Source organism: Habropoda laboriosa, unplaced genomic scaffold, assembly GCF_001263275.1.
Source record: "Habropoda laboriosa isolate 0110345459 unplaced genomic scaffold, ASM126327v1 scaffold52, whole genome shotgun sequence".
NCBI lineage: Eukaryota > Metazoa > Arthropoda > Insecta > Hymenoptera > Apidae > Habropoda > Habropoda laboriosa.
Window position 1 is genome coordinate 563459 of NW_017100169.1, and position 21716 is coordinate 585174.

Here is a 21716-nt window from a genome sequence, read left to right on the forward strand (position 1 = left end):
TTCTATTTGGGTCGAAAATAGAGCACTTTCGGAGCTTCTCTCTCCCACTTTCGGCGTGTACGTGCGTTCACCCTTGTTCGACCCAAGAATATCCCCGCTGGAGGACAGCGTGGAGTGCCTTTTCTTGCCTTGTAATCGGTGGCAGGCCGCGCGACGTAGCCGGCGAAACCGAAACCGCCGCTGTTTCGGAGCCTGTCAACTATATTTAAAGCAGGCCGCGCGACCATAAAAGAAAGTCGCCTTGAACTGTTGGAACTGGAGAGTCTGTGCTCTCTAATTTATTTTCTCCGCGGAGAATATTCACCGTGTGTGTACAATGTCGTGGAATTCCGTGCGAATTCGGTGCTGTTGCAATTGAAGTTTCGAAACATTTTAATAAAACAAAATCCTAAAACATCGACGAAGACCATTGACACGATCGAGTTATTTTCAACGATTAAATGGACCAGTCGCTTTAGAGATTTGCAAGAATAAAGAAAAATTGGTGTATTTTAGCTGGCTGAGTAAATGGTACGAAATGCACCAACACCGTCGTCATTAAAATCCAGCTCGACGAGCAAAAATGTGAGGCACGCGTGCACGTGGTGCCAAAGCCGAGTTTCTCCGATCTTGGCACAGCTTCGTGGCGTCTCCAAACAAGCAACGTGGACACCTAGATCCTCGAGAAAGTCCAAGCTCGCGACAACCTTTGCGAGAGCTTCCCCTCGCATCCGGTGGAAGAACGGAAGCAGAGGGACCGTTGAGAAATTATTTTTACCCCGGTGGACCGGTTTCTGGGCTTGTGACTCGTTTGAAAGGCAGTCAGGCTCGAAGGTGGGCCAGAGGAAAATTCATCGTCGCGCCTTCCTGCCTTCCAACGATCGAACAAATGTCGAGGATGCTGCGATTGGAGCTGCTGGTCCTGGTGTTGCTGGCCTGCACCCAGATTCTCACCGAGCACCGTGATTTCTTCGAGTCGAGAGCACAGTACGGTTATCATTCGAGATTCCACGATCCTACGGAACGTGTAACCAGGGACGTTCGCGTGAAACAGGGTCGTTTGCGTGGTTTCGTCGTGCAACCGAGAACTAATCACGATCTGCAGCCTGTGGACGTATTTCTGGGTGAGTTTTATGATTGTTAATGAAATTTATACATATGCGCTTACTGTGGACTGCGGAGGAGTGTAAATTAATTTGGTATCGATAACAATGTGCAAATATGCGTGATGTTTGAACGGTTAATATTTGCACCGAAACACGGGTAATATTTTAAATCCAATTACCGCTATTTGATTTGCACCGGGGGACAAAAATCTACTCGGGAATTGTGTAGAGTTTGTAAACATTGCTGTGTATGTTGCGGTAACAATGGTTATTGTTAGAAGCGAGATTGGATCGATGGTTTCTTGTTTGGCGTAGTCGGTTTGAAAGGTAAAACTTAAATTTCGTTGGTCTGATATTTCACGGAAAATTTCGAAAATATCTAATTAGGCTTTGTATTTTAACACATCGCTTTGTAATTGTAACGGAGAAGGTATTGCGTAAATGATATTTACGTTATTTTATTTAGAAAAATTAACATTTTCTATTGGTTCAAAGATAATGGTTTACATTCATTTCTCGATTGATTAAGCTAATGAAAAAGAATTGTGCAACAGAAGTGAGATCAGAAAAGTTTCCATACAGTATCTAAGAATTCAGCAGAATGTTTACAGCGAAGACTCGAAGAATATTTCAAAGGCAAATACATGTCAGTTTCTTGTTTGCAAGCAAGTAGAAAGACGTTACTCGAAATATTTTCACAAAATGGAAAATATCTGTATTTTTTTCCGTTACACTAGAACGACCACCTGGGCCAAGATGACATTTTCGAAAAGTGAACTTTTATGTAACTAAAATGTGATTGAAAAGTTAGCTACATATCGATACATATAGAAGTATACACGCAGAAAATAAAATCGGAAAGTTACAAAGGATAATACTTGTCAGTAGACTGCGGATTTTTATGCAAATTTATATTTTTGGGAATATAGTAAAAAAAGTGGAACTTCGGTAGGAAATTATTTCACTTACAAGGTATTATAAAAGGCACTATAATTTGGATATTTTGTATATGTTTTCGTATTACGTGCATTCTGTGCAATATAGCCCTTTAAATTTCCTATAAATGCGTAAAAATCCGCGGCCTACTTATCAGTATCGAACATTAATTTTCTTTGAAGTTGCTAATGAGTCAATTTTGACCCAGCCGGTCATTCTAGTGTTAATTGTTTTACAAATGAGTGTAAATTATTTTTCTTCGTACTAATAGTAAGTTTTATATTCCTAAATAAGATAACACGAATATTTTTTATTTACTACCATTTCTATTGAAATTATACCACGATAAACAAATTCTAACACTGAGACTTTTTTCACTGACTGTACATACATCATGAATTTGTCTTTCAGTTTTCATCGATCAAGAAAGATCTATCAAATTCCATTTGCTATTCCATCAAAAAAAGAATTCTTTAAAAAGATACTCAATTTTCGTAAAAGGTCCTATCCTTCTAAAACCAGAAAATTCAAGGGTCCATAAAAATGAGCTCTCTTTCGTCGAAGAGTCAATCGGGGCTATTGAAATCCGTTCACAGTCATCGTTTAGCGTAACGTAGGAAGTTTCGCAGTTTCAGGCCCAATCATGCGGCCTCCGTCGGATCGAAGCCTGCCAGACGATGAAGAGAGCGAGAGAGAGAGACGCGATTTCCAGTTTCCGGTTGCCGATACGGCGAAGTTCGGTCAGCTAGGGAAAGTTTCCTCGCAGCTGCATCAGCTCGTCTCCCTCTCTTTCTCTCTGTTCGTAGCATTAGCCGCGATGTACCCGCGCTTCGAGGATCCCGATACGTCAAAGGTTCCAAAACGAGGAGCGCGCCAGCTATTTCGGGAATAGACGCTCTCCCCGCAATCGTGGCGGTTCCTGGTCGCGTGCGCACGTCCACGCTCGCCAGAAGCGTGGCAGAATCGAGCGCGCGCGTCCCTCCACTTTCTCGAGTTCCCCGAGAGCCCCTGACATTCCTTGGCAGAGGGAACGCGAGCGTTTCCACGCGTTCAAATTGTTCCGCTTTCGAGTAGCGGTCGAGTGGCCGAGAGGCTAGGATAAATTGGACACAGGTGAAGATTCATGGGGTCTCTTGGTTGGAATAAATATCATTTCAATGATTGACATTTTTTAGAACGCGACGTCCAAGAAGATTTTACGACGCGGAACAGTTCAATTAGCTATGTGAAATATTTATAAAAATGAGGCTAATGTAGGAAATTTGATAGAGATGATCGGCGGAAAAGGAAAGGTTAGGGCGCTTCGTCCTGGGCCTCCTAGCGGACTCGTCACGGTAAGGCTTTCTAGGAGACCCGTGCTTTAGACGCGGGAGGGACTGGAAGGACTCAGCTCAGAAGTTGTATGAGGACTAGCGAGAACTTGTGGTTAGTCCGTCTCTCTGGTGGCAGAGCGTAGGAGGGTCGCTACAAAAATTGGCAAAAATTACTGTTACTGAACGTGCCGTAATGGTCGAGATCGCTTTCGTCTCGGGTTGTCAAATGAGTAGAATCCAGAAATGTGGTTGATGTTTTATTAAATGTTTAGGTTGAGCGGGGCGTCGTTCCAACTGTACTGATTAAGTGTATCCGCTGACTTTGTGTGGGTATATGGTTTTTTATAGGGATTTTGGTAGCTTCTTTAGAAAAAGGGCCTAGAGTCGAGGCTCTTGGAGTTTTTCTCAACTTCGCCCGTTCTTACACCTGTGGTGGTTGCTTGGCGTTTTCGCGTTTCGATTTGGTATTAATCGAGTTACTTATAACTACAGCAGTTATTATTAATAATAATACTGTAGGAACCGACGGAAAAATTTCTCGAGGTACCCAACGGGAATCGAACCCGGGACCTTCGGCTTAGCAAGCCGGGGCTTGGCGCATTACACCAACTATTTTATTATTATTATTATTAACTTTATTATTTACTTAAATGAAGTACATATTGTAATTAATTATGTTATATACAATATTTATCTTGGGTGTAGCGGTGCGCTGCCTGCCCGGAGGCATCTGGCGCTAGGCGGGGGGTTTGTCTGTGCTTTTCAGGACATGATGTTCTTTTTGATTAGTGTGCAGTGTGTGGAAGGGGAAAATTTACTATATAAAAACCCAGTAGCTTGGGGGTTGGAAAGTCACTTAGGCTAGGGGGGCGGGTTAGTTGGTGGTTAGTTGGGGCTTATTCTATGTTAGTGGGGTTAGTTTGTATTTACAAGTTATTTACATTATGGTATATTTGCAGTTTGTCTTGTATTAACGGGTGGGCACGCAATGGTTGCGTATGTACATTATAAGTGCCCTTTTCAGTTGGGCCGGGTAGCAGGGGTATGCGTGGCCTGTGTGCGTTTATTGGGGGCTGAGCGGCAACCCCAGGTAGGTGCTGTGTTGGTCGTGACGGTTCTTAATAGTGGGTTTGGGTGGTTGGCCAGTTTATTGTTTAGATTGATATTGAGGTTCTGTATGTGAGCTGCTATTAATGGAATGTTTAAGGTGCGGTGTATTTCGGTGATTAGTGTGCGTCTGGAGATTTTGGCGGCGATTCGGAGGCATTTGTTTTGCGTAATCTGGATTTTGTTCATGTGTGTGTGTGCCGTCGTGTGCCATACAGGGGAGGCGTACGTGAGGACGGGGCGGATGATGGATTTGTAGAGTAGGAGTTTGAGTTTTCGGAGAGCTTGATTGTTGACACGTGTCGAATTAATGAATTATTCGACGCAATTTAATTCATCGTGATCAATATTGGGGCAGGAAGGTGTGCTTATCAAAGAATCCATGGAATATTGCACGATAGCATACTGTACACTTTCCGCCAGCATGTGCCACGGTAATGAGATGTTTCAGGAATGTTTAAAACTATAGAACGACACGCTGCCTTGTGTAATCGGTGAACATATTACATTTTAATACACTCATCAGGCAGCTTCGAAGCTTGCAAGTTACTACGTTGCGAAAGTTGCAGCGTACATGGCTACTTCGGTATTATAAGAACAAACTTAATTAGTTGATGGAACTCCCGCCGTATTAACTCGTGGAACCGAACTTAATGAAGGAATGTGCAGATATCCCCGTAGACTAAGTATTACTTCGAAACTTCTACATCCACCCCCTCCCTCTGTTATCAATTGAATTTGCAGAATTTCATGCTACATGTACTTACCGCAAGAACTTTTAGGCTAAACGCCGATGATTCTCGCGGTTGTTGGAATTTTCACGAGACCGAGCAAGCCGTTTCTTAATCCAAGACGTTCGCAATCAGGCTTTTCGATTTGTACCTCGGCCGTGGCTCGGCGATTTAATATTTTACGTAGAAAAGCCGCCGGCCTGGGAATCCAATTTACCCGGGAATGGGATAAAATGGATCGGCCGTGATCCTTGCCGCCAAGCTGGAGCGTGTTAGCACACCGAACGCCGGACGAGCGCGATCAATTTAATCGATCCGCTCGCGGCGCAATAAAACTTTACGGTGATTGCCTCGCCACGACGATTTTCACGCTGAGGATCACTTGGAACATTGGTCCTTCGGCCTCGAATAGGGATTTTCGCGAGTTGTTCCCGGTGTAAACGCGTTTTCGTCTATTTTACCTGGGCTTTGAATTCTTTCGAACCGTTCCCCGAGTCTTGTACGTGTAATACGTTCACCGATATCCTTTGATAGTCGATAGAAATACATCTTGCAAATATTCCATTTAAGCCCTTGTACCTCGACAACTCTTCAGCGTTAGAGGGATGGACTGATGTTATCCTTTCTCACTAGTTCTTGTCAACGCTCTTATTACTGTACACAGTGCACCGTGTAGGCACAATTTCAGTGGTGGATTCAGCACGCATAAATAGCGACAAAAGTTCGTTCAAACGTTTGTCTTATCTGACCTTGTTTCCGAGTTGCAGCCGTTTCTGTTTTCCGATAATTCTTCTGACAAACTGAACTCTTCATTCAATCGTTTATAAGCAACGCTTGATATTTTACGTGGCAATTTTGAATGGGTCAGAAGGTCAATGATAAGGCGTCTAGAGGCTTGTATTCGAGCCGAAGGTGATCACTTCAAGCAATTTCTGCGAAGACAAGTGAACATCTGGTACAGCAGAAGAACGACTGTAACACGGAAATGAGGTCAGACAGGACAAACGTTTATATTATAAACCTTTTTTCGTTATTTATGTGTACTAAATCAACCACTGAACCTATCAACCACTCTGTATACAAAATGGGCCACATAAAACAGGCCACCTATTTACTTTCTTTAGCTGGTGTGGTACGAGAAAATTTCTACGTGTAATTTAAGTGGTTTCAAAGGGTGAATAGGATGGAAGAAAATTTTTTTCAATAAATGCCATTGTTTCTGTTTTTTTTCAAGGTCACCTATGTTTTTCTTTTGCATAAATGTATAAATATTTTTTCTAAATGTACAATAATGTGATCTTAAAATGACCTTGGATTCTCAAATTTTTAATTACATGTAAAATTTGCTTTCGTTTTCTGCAATTTCTTTCATCAAAAAAATTTTTCTTCCATGTTATTTACCCTTTGAAACTATTTAAATTATGTATACAAATGTTCTCGTATCACCATACCTAGAGAAGACAATTAGATGGCCTGCTTTGCATGGCCCAGCGTCTAATTGTAAGACTTCTAGGTAGCCTAACTGACGAATTCACTAGGAGGCCCAGGACGAAATGCACCTTTGTTTCTCTTACCTTCTCCACCTATCCTCTCTGTATTTATTTCCTCCTTCTGTAACCAACCACCGTACTCTCTTCACAATCCTCTTAGCATGAACCCTATTTCACCTAACCCTCAAGAATACTCGAAAAGCGGAAGACTATGTAGAAGCAATTAGCCTCGAAGTCCTAGGAAATTTCGAAAACTCCACTCTTGTTCGATTGTAACCAAATTAGACTTCACAAAGCGGCCAATTACTAGACGCAGATCACGAAGTCTTGTCTCTAAATGTTGCAGGAGTGCCGTACGCGGAACCTCCAGTTGGGTCCTTAAGATTTTCCCCTCCGAGATCACCGGAACCATGGCGTGGCGTGAGACAATCGCAAGAATTTGCACCAGTGTGCCCGCAAGTGGTACCAAAGCTACGAGACGAGGTGAAACCAGTCAGGTACGAGTACTTGGAGAGGTTGTTGCCATATCTGAGAAACCAGAGTGAAGATTGTCTCTACCTGAACATCTATACGCCCCACCAGCCTGAAGGTAAGAGAGCTGCTAGCGAGATTAATTGTTTCGGGGGATCAGCGACAGTTCGTGATGGAGTTTCTACTTGAAGGAAAAGCAGTTAGGAGAATCGGTCGATCGGTCAACCGAGTAACACGATTCGTTTTATTCCCGTGGAGGATCGATAGAGGAGTTCAGCTTTAGCTTAACACTAGAACTACCAGCCGGATGAACATGTCCCATTAGCGACTTTCTAACAGTGAATTTTTACGTAACGAAAATGTGATTGCGAATGTAAATTCATTAGAAGTGTATATACAGAAAATAATATACAGTCTTATTTATTAAATAAGTCAATATTTACCAGTATCGAACATTTACTTTTTTTGAGAAGTTGCTAACGTGTCATTATGAATCGGCTGGTCGTTCTAGTGTTATTGTCTCGAAATTCCAAAAAATTGTTCACCTTCTTTGCTTATTCAATTAATTTCGATGAACGATCAAAGTATTATACTACGGAGTAAATCTGCATTATAATGATTGTTAACAGGTATTTTTTCGTGGTACTTGACTAATTCCTAAGCGTTACTCGTGCGCCGACTTAATTTTGCGCGAGGTAGTTGAATAAAACTTTCGAGTGAAGAGGGTTCTTTTATATAGCGTTTTCGACACAAAATGTCGCTTGAATATGACAGTTTTGTGTAGAAAAATATTTCAGGAAAAATTCTGAAAATGTTACGATTGCTCAGTGTGCACAGTAGAAGTGAAACAGAACAAAGGAACAATCTCTTCAAACGGTTTCTTAAGGATTTGCGGCACACGTCAGAAATGGTAAAACAATTACCATAAACTCCTCGAACGACAGCGGTTTAAAAAATTTACGTTCTATAATTGACTTCGTCTTTTCGCGATAATCCGAAGATCCAAGCGTCGAAACTGAGATCAGCTTAAGATTTACGACCAGCAGAGGAATATATTTCTACCGCTTTACCGCGGTTTATGATCCTCGGTTATGGTCGCTAGACGCGGCTGAAGGAAGATCCGTGACCAATAATACCGTGAACGTTTAGGACGGTGAAAAGCGGGGGAAAAAGAAAAGGAAGAAATTCAAACGCGGTGCCAAGAAAATAAGAGGGCCACCCGTTCCCGTACATCGAAAGCCTTTATCCAAAAGACAATTAGAGAACAGGGCACTTTTAGCTGAGCGCGCGTTCAATCTACTTTCTGCGCACCCTAATTTCCACTCCGTGTTTAACTTTCTCCACCGTTGAGATTCTGAGTCTACCCACATCCTGTTTTCTTTAATCACGTTCAATTTGCCCTCGCCAATTAACCCTCTGGCGAACGATAAATTTAGCGAACAGTTCGCCGTACTGTCTTCTATTCCAATGTCTTTGCGCTTTGTCTTGAAAAATTCAAGACAAATACAAATTCAGCAAGGTCCCGTTAACGTACCTCGAAACGGCACTTTCAACGGAAGGTCAGCTGACGAATAATTGACGAACCCTTGATTCAGATAGCTGTTACAAGGACACGTTAGTTTGGAGAAAGAACTAAGCTCTTGCCTTCTTCCTTCAATTTTCGCAACATCACTGTTACCAACGCGCTCTGATCTACCACTAGACTTGTTCATCTTCCACCTTTACTGCTACTAATTACCTCTTTGCAATCGAGTGACGACTGAGAAGCGACGCTAAATAGTTGTCACTCGGTAAATAATTAATCGAGACAGACAGCAGGTCTATGGTCCTCCGTAAAATTAACCATAGTGAAACGGAGAATGCGTTAAATATCGAAATAAAATAGCACAGTGTATTTCTACGTTAGTCTAAAAATATTTCAAAGAATTCCGATTTGCAACCTTTCCTACAGCAAAATCACCTCCGAGTGCAAAGGGGTAACCTTCGGACGGCGGATGCCGGGTCATGGCTGACCCAGCTTTCAGATGTCTCTTGTTTCAACTGGCATACGAAACAGAGATATTATAAATATGTTTGTTATATTACTCATAATGTGTTTGTACAATTTTAAACAACATAATGCCTAGTAAACTTTAAAAAATATTATTTTGCTTGCGTACGGAAAATATTTTAATATTGGGTCATATTTGACCCGGTATCCGCCGTGCGTGCGACTATCACGCAATTCGCTGTTCAAGGGTTAAGCAATCAAAATTATTAGAAAATTATAAACGTCTCGGATCCAGCGTCCCAAGACGAGTTACGTTCCAACTACCATCGAAAACAGTTACGATTCAACCAGCACTAAATTATTCAACATCTACAATACTTGCACCACATTTCAATTAAAATAATACCGAAACAGAAAAAAGTTGATCTTCTTCGAGCGTAGCTCGAATCATAATTTCAACGTGAGTCAGTGGTATTGAATTACCTTTGAAAAAGGATAATAGACTTACTATACTACTATACTATCCTGCATCGCCGTGAACAGGACAGGTTCTAGCATCTTTTGGAGGAACCTGTGCCTGTGCCTTCTTCTTTCTTCTATTCGTACTCGTTCCGTTACTCGTTGAAGCATCCGAAGCTCTCATCGTTCCTTTTGCAAAGCACTCTCATAAGAATGAAATTTTTTCCACGAGAATTTTGGATTTTTCCCCCCCGATTATTAAGCAACAAAGCGGCCGTCCATGAGTGTTTACGGGATTGTGGCGAACGCGGCTGGTTCCGCGAAACGCGGCCATTCAGACGACACCTTTTATCGGGAATTTTGTCGCATTCATGCAGCAGATGCATCAAATGCGCGCGTTGTTTTCGCCGAAATGAATCGAACTGAGCTAGCTCGCGGAACGCTGGAACATTTCGCGTAACGGTTCTATCCATTATACTTTATCGAACATTGCAACGGACCGCCTTCCGCGGAAATTGATTATGGCCTATCTGTTCGATAAATAAGAAGTGCCGTTCGATATTCCGCGAATTTGAAGTCCATTGAAACGTTCAATATTAAAATTCCCGGTAAAAGAAGTTTCTGCAAGCTTGCTCCCTTTGAATATGGCCCGTTCTTTTCATCCAATTCACGAATACGTACCAGAGGACATTGTTGCAACATTTTCTGCCCTTTGCGACGCACCAGGAATCGCCGTTCGTTTGTTAACAATCGGTAAAGGTGGAATATATTCGCGGAATAAGGGAGAAACTTCAAAGAATAACTGACTTGAAAAGACTCCGTGCAGTAATGCTACATTCTCTTATGACGCATTCTCTTCCGTGCCGACTATAGTGGAATAAGCATGAATAGGGAAAAAGTACTTCTAAAGAAAGCTAAAAACCTACGATGCGTAAATTTCCACTAATGCATTTGTCCTGGTACGAGATTTGTTACCGTCGAGATAGTGAAAAGAGGAAGATAATATCAGAGAAGCAACGAAAAGGAAACAACAATGTAAAATAATCTCACTCGAGAGTAAAATTGCTTAAACAAAGAAAGAAACAAGAAGCAACACGTTTAAAGGGTTAGACCAGCTCGAAGATTTGAAAAAAATCGAATTTTTTTGAAATTCGAAATAGAGGTTTGGCGATGCGTCTGTAGTACCGCCATTTTGTACAGAAATTGAATGAAAGAATACTTTTATATTCTTTATGGGTAATGTAATGAAACCCTTCTGAAAAGTTTTCGATTGAGTCAATTATATTCTCAAAAAAAAAAAATGCCAAAGTTAGGTATCATTTTCAGGCTTCAGTAATAGTCTAACCCCTTAACCCTTTGCTACGGCACATTTTAACGCGTAACGTGGCTGACTGACGGTAAATTTTTCAAAAATTCCGCAAAATTTCTTATTTTCACCGAATCGTTTTAAAATTCGGTTTATCGAATCAAGGTGGAAGTACGTAAAGGATAAAATTAAGTATTAAATTAAGGCGGAAGTGCATCAGAAGGCTTGAACAGTATAGTGCGAGCAAATTTTCAAGACGTCTATAGGCGCCAATAGTGACGAAAGGGTTAATTGAGATCGATGAAGGGACATTGACTGGGAAATTTAATCGTAAAAGATGGTCGAGGTACAATTGCGTGAAGCGCGTTGATGCACGTTCGACAAACTTATCCGTTCACCTTCCGCTCGTCCTCTGTTCCGTTGGCCTCGCTTCGAGAAGCTAATTAAAAGTAATCCTCTGCGTTTGCGATGAGCCGTTAATTAAGGGGGGAAAAACGCGGAACGCGGCGTCGATTATCCCCGAGGGGATTACTAGAGATTTTCTTTCTCTTCTTCTATCCGTTTCCTCTTCCTCTCTTCCCCTGGTTCGAGTCTGCTCGTTTCACGCAGATAAGGGTAAAAATTAACGAAGGGAAAAGTGTGTTTTGCGGCGACGTGCAAATATTATTATCTGTTTGCGTCAAATCTCTCCCCCGTTGGTGAGACTTGAATGAAGATAATGCGATAACCATACTGGAGGATTTAAATACCGAACCTCTTCTACCTACCTTTTTCCTCCTTCTACTTTCATCCGCGTTGGAAATCTAAGGGAAGATCGTGAAGGATCGATGTGAGAAGGGACGAAGCAAAGGGGTCGGCCGGTAGATACATCTTCCTGATTGGCTCGAAATAAATTAACCTGTGGAGTAATGAAGGAATTGAATGGAAAGTCTGCGGGTACCGCGGGGCAAAGTAATTTCCAGCCGGAGCCAAACATGTTTATCAAAGCGTTCCGGAAGAGAACGTCGTCCGCGGAATCTCGTAATAAGGGATCGTAAATTACGTCCGTTATCTGTCGCAGCTAGGGGTTGATGAACGCTGGGATCGACCACCCAGTGATTTTCAGGGGCGCTGAAATTTGACTTGGAAATTCCGCGGTTTCCTTATTTGATCCTTCTTGAATCTTGACATTCGACCCCGGAATATCCTTTCCCGGCTTTTAAATACTTTCGAGACGAAACGGTTAACTGAATTAAATATTTAATCGAAAGCATTCCTGTCCAATTTTTAATAGCCCTTTCGATATTCCCAACAATTCTATACAACTCCGTATATACCAGAAATTGTCCAATGGTACACGTGACAGTGCGCGGAGCATTCAATTTGAATTTTTGCCTCGGCCGTATCTCGACGGTCCAGGGACCAGGTGGAGGTGAACGAGGTGGCAAAACAACGAAAGAACCAACGTGGATCCGTTCGAGGAAATACGAAAAGGCGGATGAAAGATGCGCCGGCGTTGCAAATAAATTGGAACCGTCCGGCCACGGGTTACAGGGGCTGTTCCCGAGAAGATATATACGTCCTCTTAAATACTGGAGCCGGCGCTGAACTGGAAAGGGTGGCGCTTAGACGGAGAAAGCCGCTTTGAAAGAGCGGACTCGCGTCTCTGCGATACCGCGTGCCACCCCCCGCACTCTTCGAAAATATCGGGAAATTCATTAATGACCGATCCGCGGGGTCCGGTCAAATAAATTTCACCAGAGGTTGGAAGAAATTTAGAGCGCCACCGCGACACCCGGCACCGTTAAAATGAAAACCGACATCGGTGTGGATATCCTGCTGCTGCTGCTGCTCTTCGACGGTTTTACCCTGTCTATACGTTGTTGTGAACCGTTTTCCGCCTTTGGTACACAAGGTGATGATTCATTTTGGAGTGTGAGGGTGTTGAATTGGAGGATTGAAGGATTTTTAAGGAGCTAGTGGAATGGATCTTAGAAGTGTTTCTGATCCTTGTTTAGGAGTTTGTGATCCTTGGAGTCCCTAGGTGTCAAGGAATCTCTTATCTTTGGAGTCCCCAGGTGGCAAAGAATTTCTGAATCTTGACGTCTCTAGGTGTCAAGCAATCTCTGAACCTTGACGTTTCTAAGTGTCAAGGAATTCCTGATGTCTATAGTCCCTAAGTGTCAAGAATCTCTGATTTTTGGAGTCCCCAAGTGTCAAGGAATCTTTGAACCTTGACGTCTCTGGGTGTCAAGGAATCTCTGAATCTTGGCGTCTTTGGACATAAAGGAATGCCTGGTGTTTGTAGTCCTCAAGTGTCAGGAATTTCTGATTTTTGGAGTCCCCAAGTGTCAAGGAATCTTTGAACCTTGACGTCTCTGGGTGTCAAGGAATCTCTGAATCTTGGCGTCTTTGGACATAAAGGAATGCCTGGTGTTTGTAGTCCTCAAGTGTCAGGAATTTCTGATTTTTGGAGTCCCCAAGTGTCAAGGAATCTTTGAACCTTGACGTCTCTAAGTGTCAAGGAATCTCTGAATCTTGGTGTCTTTGGACATAAAGGAATGCCTGGTGTTTGTAGTCCTCAAGTGTCAGGAATTTCTGATTTTTGGAGTCCCCAAATGTCAAGGAATCTTTGAACCTTGACGTCTCTGGGTGTCAAGGAATCTCTGAATCTTGGCGTCTTTGGACATAAAGGAATGCCTGGTGTTTGTAGTCCTCAAGTGTCAAGAATCTCTGATTTTTGGAGTCTCCAGGAATCGAGGAATCTCTAAACTGTGGCGTCTCTGGGTGTCAAGGAATCTCTGAATCTTGGCGTCTTTGGACATAAAGGAATGCCTGGTGTTTGTAGTCCTCAAGTGTCAGGAATTTCTGATTTTTGGAGTCCCCAAGTGTCAAGGAATCTTTGAACCTTGACGTCTCTAGGTGTCAAGGAATCTCTGAACCTTAGCTTCTCTAGGTGCCAAGAAATCTTTGACCCCAGCGATTTTTGTTCCCAGAAATTTCCCGTAAAATGTTTCCCAAACTCAGAGAAATTGCGGCAGTAACCATTAGCAACGAGAATTCACATTTCAGAAGGCAAGAGAACCACAGCAATCACGTTTGATCACCCATCCCTCTATTTCCTCGCCACGTGCAGCTTCACAAATATAATGATACGCGACTATTTTGAGGTAGCAGGCTTTTCCACGCGAATTTCGAACACCATCCCAGTCACAGTCTCGTTTTAACCGGTGGCGAAAGGTGCTAATTTTTACAAGTAACTTCGTTCCGGGACGACGAATAACGCGGAGTTGATCCCCAGGCCACGTAGTCGCGCTCTCCCCTCTTCCCACTGGCTACGCCGGATACAGCGTGCGCTGCTTCTTTTACATATGGAAACGCATTATCCACCGACACGTAGGGATCACGCCGGTGGAATAGGAAAAATTTCGCCTCTGGTTCACCGTCACGTCAACGGGAATTAGCGGCCGCGTTTCTTTCTCCGTTTGTTTGCCAAGCGATCGAATTCGCGCATTTTATCAACCGCCTCTTGTTCGACGCGTGTGTACCTCGTTAGGAGCGCTTCGTCCATTTTTTTTCCTCTTCCCCGTCAGTTGCATTTTGGTTCCGCAACTTTTTATGAACTAAACGAATTTTCGGCGGATTTTAACCCCTTTCCGTGCACGCGAAACTTCGCGAACAGCATTCGAATGCTGATTTCTCGTAGAAGATAAAATCAGATGACTATTTAAATATATTAATTCAATTACTCCTATACCGTGCGGAAAGCTAGATCTGCCTTAGATATACACTGCGGGCTGCTCCACTTGGCAATTTATACCAATATTAAATTTGCTACAAATTTTTATACAGGAATAAATGGCAATTTATTTTGATTTGATAGATTTGGGTAGATAAAAAATTCGTAAAAGTATTTTGAAAATTTCTAATACTTTTCTGAAAATTCTTGAACAACTTCCGATGTACAGTGGTCCCGAATTCTTCACCAACAGTGTACATACATTGTGTACGTAAACAAAACTATGGCCACTTTGTTATGCGTGATAATATATACTTCCTTGAAGAGGAATTCATTTTTCTCCAAAGTCATTCAGAAATTTTTTCTCATTTATACCCGAAGAACATAATGACAAAGTTTCATTGGAAAAAACTATTGATTCGACGCGATGCAAGAGATATTTCACGCTCGCAAAATATTTCAAAGAAGAAGATCCTCCGTATATTCCGTCACTGAAGCATAAGAACGAGCGTGATAGCGGAGGCAGTCAAGGATGAGAAAGTATGACTCTCCATTCTCAGATGATACGATTTCGTTCACCAATGCCTGGAGTCGGAAAGGCACGGCTGACCGTATGAGTGTCGAAGAATAGCGTCAGGTGTGCGGCCGGAAACACGTCTAGCCGGTCGATTCTCTCCAAGTCGCGGCGCGTTTACGGATTTCCGAGGAATTCAATTTCTTCGTTGGCCTTAATCCTTGCCACCCGCTGATCCCCTTTGTCCGGCGTCGGAGTATCGGAGTTCCCTAATCCCGTCTCCGGGACAAATTTAAGGCGCCGCGCCGTCGATGCTCTGGCAAATTTCGTTTCCTCGTCGCTTCTCGTGCCACCTTTGATCCCAGTGTCCGCCTGGAAATCTTGCCTATTGCTTTTCCGATCGGTTGACAAAGTTCCCAGAAACTTCGTCACTCTGCTTTTCTGCCGTAGGAGAATACCTAGTTAAATCATTTTTAACTTAGAGGAAATTCAGGAAGCGACAGTCGTGGAAAGAAAATTGATGAAATTACAAGGTACACCGTTGGCCAAAAGTTTCAGTCTATCGTGTACGTACTGCAAACTACGGAAGGATTTTCAGGAATATGTCACTTTTCTTACACAAACCTATCGAAACGATGTGAATGGCTGTTGATGCTTGCAACGTTAACACTTTACCTGCGGGCATTTTCGGCGGGAGCTTCCAGTTCCCTTACCTCCGATACCTTTGTTTTTCTTTTTCAAATTCCGAAGTCGAGTACTCGTTCGTTTTTGGACATGTCCTACACATTCTTTTTTTTATTAAAACTTCCTCGTCCCCATACAGATTTGCTTCTAAAAGATGCTCGAATGTTGTAGTATCCCCATCTCCGATGTAAGTAGCATATTTTACACGAAATTTTTCTTTAGATCGAAGAAACACACTAAACTAAACACTGCATCTAAATATACATTCATTTCGTTCGTTCTATACATCATTCTGTTAATTATGATGTATAATAAGTTGTTGAATATCAATTTATAAAACTAAAGGTAAAGCATAAAGAAAAGATTTTATAAAGCGGGTATTTAAAATTATACAGTTAGCCTTTCCATCATATCCTTGAAATCGCAGTTATTTTGCTGAATTGAGCTATAATATTTTAGGAATATATTCTTGAGATACTAAACTTTAAAAAAATGTAATTAAAAATAAATCGAGTTTTTGACCCCTCTAATGAGGAATACCCTCTTAACCGCGGGCGCTTCTTACAACGTATTAAATTGTACAGACAACATTAAAACTGTCGATATGTATGGAATTATGCAATAATTGGAATTAAGGTATTATGTGATAATATGTGGTACCGGTTCACGGTATTTTGCAAAAAGAGCACATAAATACTGCAGAACTGCGTTTCTTCGCTGCACTGTATACATTGCAAGCTCTTCGTGGATTTTCATTGGTCCCTTTTCCTATTATTTTCGTAATTTTATGTTTCTTCACGCCTTCGCGTAGCTTGCTTGGTGGATCACCCTTCGCTACCGTATACCATGCTGAAGTACCTATTTCAGAATTAGAATTAGCAGGTGACATAAATAATATAGGGATATTTAAACTTCCTGGGCTCTGTTCTATCTGATTCGTTTGTTTCCTGTGTCGAACCCAACAATTCGCTTTAAAAGTCGCGGTAGGCGCCACCCGACCTGTGGTATGCGAATGGGTTTCCCTTGTCCTATGATACACATCTTCTTAAAAATTCGCCCGATCCATTAGGACACCTTTCCTGCATTCCAGACTGACGCCAAGATGGCTTTTCCCGGTACCGCGATTTTCCGAGTCCTCTTCAGAAATTTCCCTACCCCACGCGCATTCCACAGCGTCCATTCCCTCCAGTAGGGCCGCATATAAATACTGGGCCCATACAAGGGAAGTTTAGTCTTACGTTTAAAATCTAAGGAACTACAACGTCACTCTGTAACGGTATTATTATAAGTAAAGCACTTTAAACAATCTCCGGAGTGACCTCGACGACATAAATAAACGTTACAATTCCGCGATAGTCGAATACGAACACGCGTTGAAGAGCGTTGACAGTAGTAGTCACGAATACGTGCCGCCGCCGATAATGGTTGACCGCGGGAATCACACATACGTGACTTCTGCAAGCAAAGTGTTAATTGCAAATCCATAAAATTTGGTAAGTGGTTCCAAACTTTTGGTCAGTAGTGTTTCTACGTAATCACCATTTCTGTATAATAACTGATACATCTAGAATTGCAAATCCATAAAATTTGGTCAGTGGTCCCAAACTTTTATCTACTTCTCCAATTTTTTGCCTGAGGATCGTCTTGAAATCGACGACGAATTTTATCATCACGATACAGGTATTAGTCAGGAGATGCAGGATGATAATTAGTCCACAGGTAGACCATAGTTTTGAGGTCGAGGATGATTCGTGAGGGAGACTCGTGCTCGAGTGGCACTCGGCTGTCTCAGGGTCTTTGTGCAGCTTCGTCCTCGCGAGCTTCCAGCAGGTTCAATTTCTTTTGTACCGCGTTTCATCCAACGCCAGAGAAACCTACTGAGACCCGCTCAAAATCATTAGGAACTTATGCCACTCGGCTAAGCGGCATCTTTGATGGCCGCTCGCCTAGGATTTTGATGCACCCTTGCTCTGAATGGGCTGCTTTTTACTTGCTTGTGTCTCACACGTCAAAGTGAAGGATTCTTTCGCAATGAGGACAGATACTTCAGGACTAAACGGCAACAATTTAGAATTGGCGTGTAATACTTCTAGAAGCAAACAAAGTGTCCTTGAAATAGATGCACGTTTTAAGTTAGATTTTTATTCCGGCGGTTTATAAGAATTTACTGTATCACTCTCTGTTTCGATACATATGTAGAATTTTCATGTGAATAAATTACCAACAGTGTTGATAAAATAAGTAAATATTATAGTACAATTTATCGGTGCTATGAAGTATCGTAGCTATCACAGTATTTATTCAGTAATAATATACGAAATTATGTGCCAGAATGATAAATAAATAACTAACCAAATAATGTCAATTTATGTCAATCTACCTCAACTGAACATTCCTTGTTGATTTCAACGTGCACCTCTCATAAAATTCGTAATGTCAATCTACCTCAACTGAATATTCTTTGTTGATTTCAACAAGCACCTCTCAAAAATCCAACTAATCTGTCACCCTGTGTACACAACGGTATTCTTCCACTCCAAATTACACCTCTCGTCACACTCCACATTAATTGACCATCCGCATCGAGGCTCGAACATTCACCGACTCGTTTAGCCTCCGGTAGAAAACGGGTGCCATTTCCGCTTCCATAACGAATGAAATTTCACGACTCTCCTTCCCCTTCCCCCCGTCGATATTACTAATTAATAGTAAATCAGTCCGGCCAGGTAATGGATGGCGTTTTACCGGGGTCGCGTCCTCCGCGTATCACGAATAACAGGCGTGCTCCATGTCGGGCCGATAACGTCGTTATCAGTGCATATGGGTTCCAGGACCCACGTGCGTTTGTCATATCTGTAGTCGCGACGCCGACGAGGGGAGAGGTTGGGAAGAGGGTCGAACGACAGAAGAGGAGAATAGTGGCCGTTCAAGCATTTTCCTCCCTCCAGCCCTCCCTCCTTCCGCCGATCAGCCGTTCGAGATTTCCAACGCGATTTTCAGCGTGCACCGGAACGTCAATATTAAATTTACAAGGGACACGGAGAGGTCTTTCACGGTGTGTCGCGTGTCCGTCGTGTTGGAAACGTTTCCATGCAGCGACCTGAGGTGTCTATCCTTCGACCTCGTCGAATTTCAAGATGTTCCCTTTGTTTCTCTTCCTTCCGTATGGATATAGCTTCGGTTTCCTGTTACGAAATTTTCACTTTCGAAAACGTTAATTTTTCGAACATTTCGACGAATTTATCAAATGAAATTTCTCATCCGTAGAATTAGGCGGTTGAATTAATTCCAGTTCGAGATGTATTTTAAGCTCTCCACCCTTCGCAGCGCGCTATCGCGATGCTTATGCACGGTGAATTAAATTTTTTAGCAGCCTGAATCTTTCATACAGCTTGAAATACACTTGACTATGAGGAGGGACGAAAAAAGACGGCGGAAGCAACCTCTTGGTCGAACAATCCTATTTCTTCCCGTACGACAATACGTCGTAACAATCCTGGGAGGACGAGTGCTCGGGAAATTTCTGGGACGTTCTCTCTGGTGAGTTCCGTTTTGAGAATAGAGCCGCCGATAGGGGACGTTCGAATGGATCAAAAACCGAAGTTCCTCGGGCGGGGAATTGAAAATCCACAGTTTGTGGACTGTCGTATATCACGTCGATGCGGACGCAATGGAACTCGTCGTTCGGGATAAAGCGCTCGCCACGGAGAAAGTATTTTTCAATTCGGCCGATAATATTCGCGTGCTGCTATAGTACACGCGCCAGTCATCCTTCAGTGGAAATAAATCAACGGAATATTCTTTTCTGTTAGAGACAGAGGAACGTTGATAGAAGTAGAGTAGTCCCAAGAAATCGACACTGGAAATATTTTCCTTCCTCTGAAGTACTATGCTCGCTTAAAAGTAATCCACGATTTAAAACACTTAACCAGTTACGAATCGTTTAACTAAAAATACAGTATTGTTACACGCACGTTCGCAATACCGTAGAATGCAAGAAAAGTGAAAGAATGTCGCAACTAGACGTAGTAATAAATACAAGGTGTCTCACTTTTTAACGGCTAAACGTTGTCAGTATATTCTACGAGTCGAAGTAAGAAAAAAATGTTATACAAACATAGGTCTTTTAAAGCTTTATTAAACAGTTATAGCAATAATACGAAATGAAGGGAACAGTAGTACGGTTACTGCAATGTAACACAGAAACGGACCAGCAATATTTAAGTTTACTCCGCCAAAAACGGTGGACATTTTGAGATGGAGTATTAGATGCTTCTTGCATAAACCGAATAAACGTAAATATTGCTGATCTATTTCTGTATTACATCGCAGTAACCGTGAATCTGCGATTGTTCCCTTCATTTCGTATTATTGTCATAACTGTTTAATACAGCTTTAAAAGACCTATGTTTGTATAACATTTTTTTCTTACTTCGGCCCATAGAATATACTGGCAACGTTTGGCTGTTGAAACCTGGGACGCTCTGTATAAGAAGCACAGGGTGCTCGCAACGGTTGTCTGACCACGAACGGTCACATACTACTTACCGTTCTACTGCAACTGCCAGGTAACGCGTGGCCGGGGAATAAGGAAAGAATTACAGGACGAGGAAGGTTCAGGAAGAATTCCGGATCGTCAAGAAGTTGCTCCCGTTAGTGGCGTTAGGGGATCAGGTTAGAAATTGGCTTTGTTAAACAGAGAAGCCGTGCGTTTCCTGGTGTCGTCGCAGGATGCCTGCACGCGTCCCTTAAAAGTCTAATGGTTCGTGTCGCGGAAGTTGTTCCTCGTTACGACGTCTTTTCACGTTACAACGCACCGTTCTTCTTCTGAGTAACATGTGAGTATTTACAGGCGACAGTGTTTACGCCATGCTTACGTGTCACGAATTTTAAAATCGTTACTCTCTCTCTCTCTCTGGTAGTATCTTTTATAAGTATTTCTGTTATTTGGACTGTTGTGAATAATTTTCTGTTTAAGGATTAACTCAAAAGTTCAGACACCCGTGACTCTTTTCATTTTCCAAATTTCGTCAAAATTCTTGCAATCTATTATGCTATTCTACATGCTTGAAACTATTTAGTAACGTACTCATCTTCAGATACCCATAATTTCTTTCATTTTCCAAATTTCGTCGAAATTCTTGCAATCTACTATTCTACATGCTTGAAACTATTTATTAACGTACTCATCTTCAGACAACCATAATTTTTTTCATTTTCCAAATTTCGTAAAAATTCCTACAATCTACTATTCTACATGCTTGAAGCTATTTAGTAACGTACTCATCTTCAGATACCCATAATTTCTTTCATTTTCCAAATTTCGTCGAAATTCTTGCAATCTACTATTCTACACGCTTGAAGCTATTTATTAACGTACTCATCTTCAGACACCCATAATTTCCTTCATTTTCCAAATTTCGTCGAAATTCTTGCAATCTACCATTCGACACGCTGGAAGCTATTTATTAAGCACAGAAATTTCAATCTTCACCTTCTGGTAACAAACTGCCCGGTGAAGAAAGGAAAAAATAACGAAGGCCTTGGGACCAATAGGCGGTAACGATGTGCAGCAAAAACGAATGAGCTTTCAGCCGCTATATATAAAATTTGTCTAATGGTTCGGAGAGAGAGCGGCCCGTGGTCCCCCTTCCTTCTTCCGCTCTTTCTTTGCTCTATTTCCAGCACGATACCTCCGCTCTCTCGCTCGGTGGCTGACCTTTCTTTCCTTTTCCCCTTTCTCTTCCTTTGTACCCGACCACCCCCGCCGCCCCATCCTGCTCTACTCTGAACCACCCCTTCCTCTGCCTCCCTCAGCTTCTTCGCCACTGACGCCTTCTTCCTTTCTCGGCGAGTGCGCCGGAGAGTTTGAAAGAACTTAAAATAAACGACGCGCTCCGGCCAGCGTTTCT

The 21716-nt window shown here is 42.3% G+C and overlaps 1 protein-coding gene across 1 annotated transcript in view; it reads left to right on the forward strand.

Moving 5' to 3' along the window:
* Positions 1–868: 868 nt before the first annotated feature.
* The window catches only part of LOC108578669, a 123573-nt gene continuing 102725 nt past the window's right edge, over positions 869–21716 (forward strand). The window contains exons 1-2 of the mRNA XM_017942043.1: positions 869–1103; positions 7009–7251. Coding sequence (XP_017797532.1) covers positions 869–1103; positions 7009–7251 — 478 coding nt within the window. The remainder of the gene's footprint in view (positions 1104–7008; positions 7252–21716) is intronic.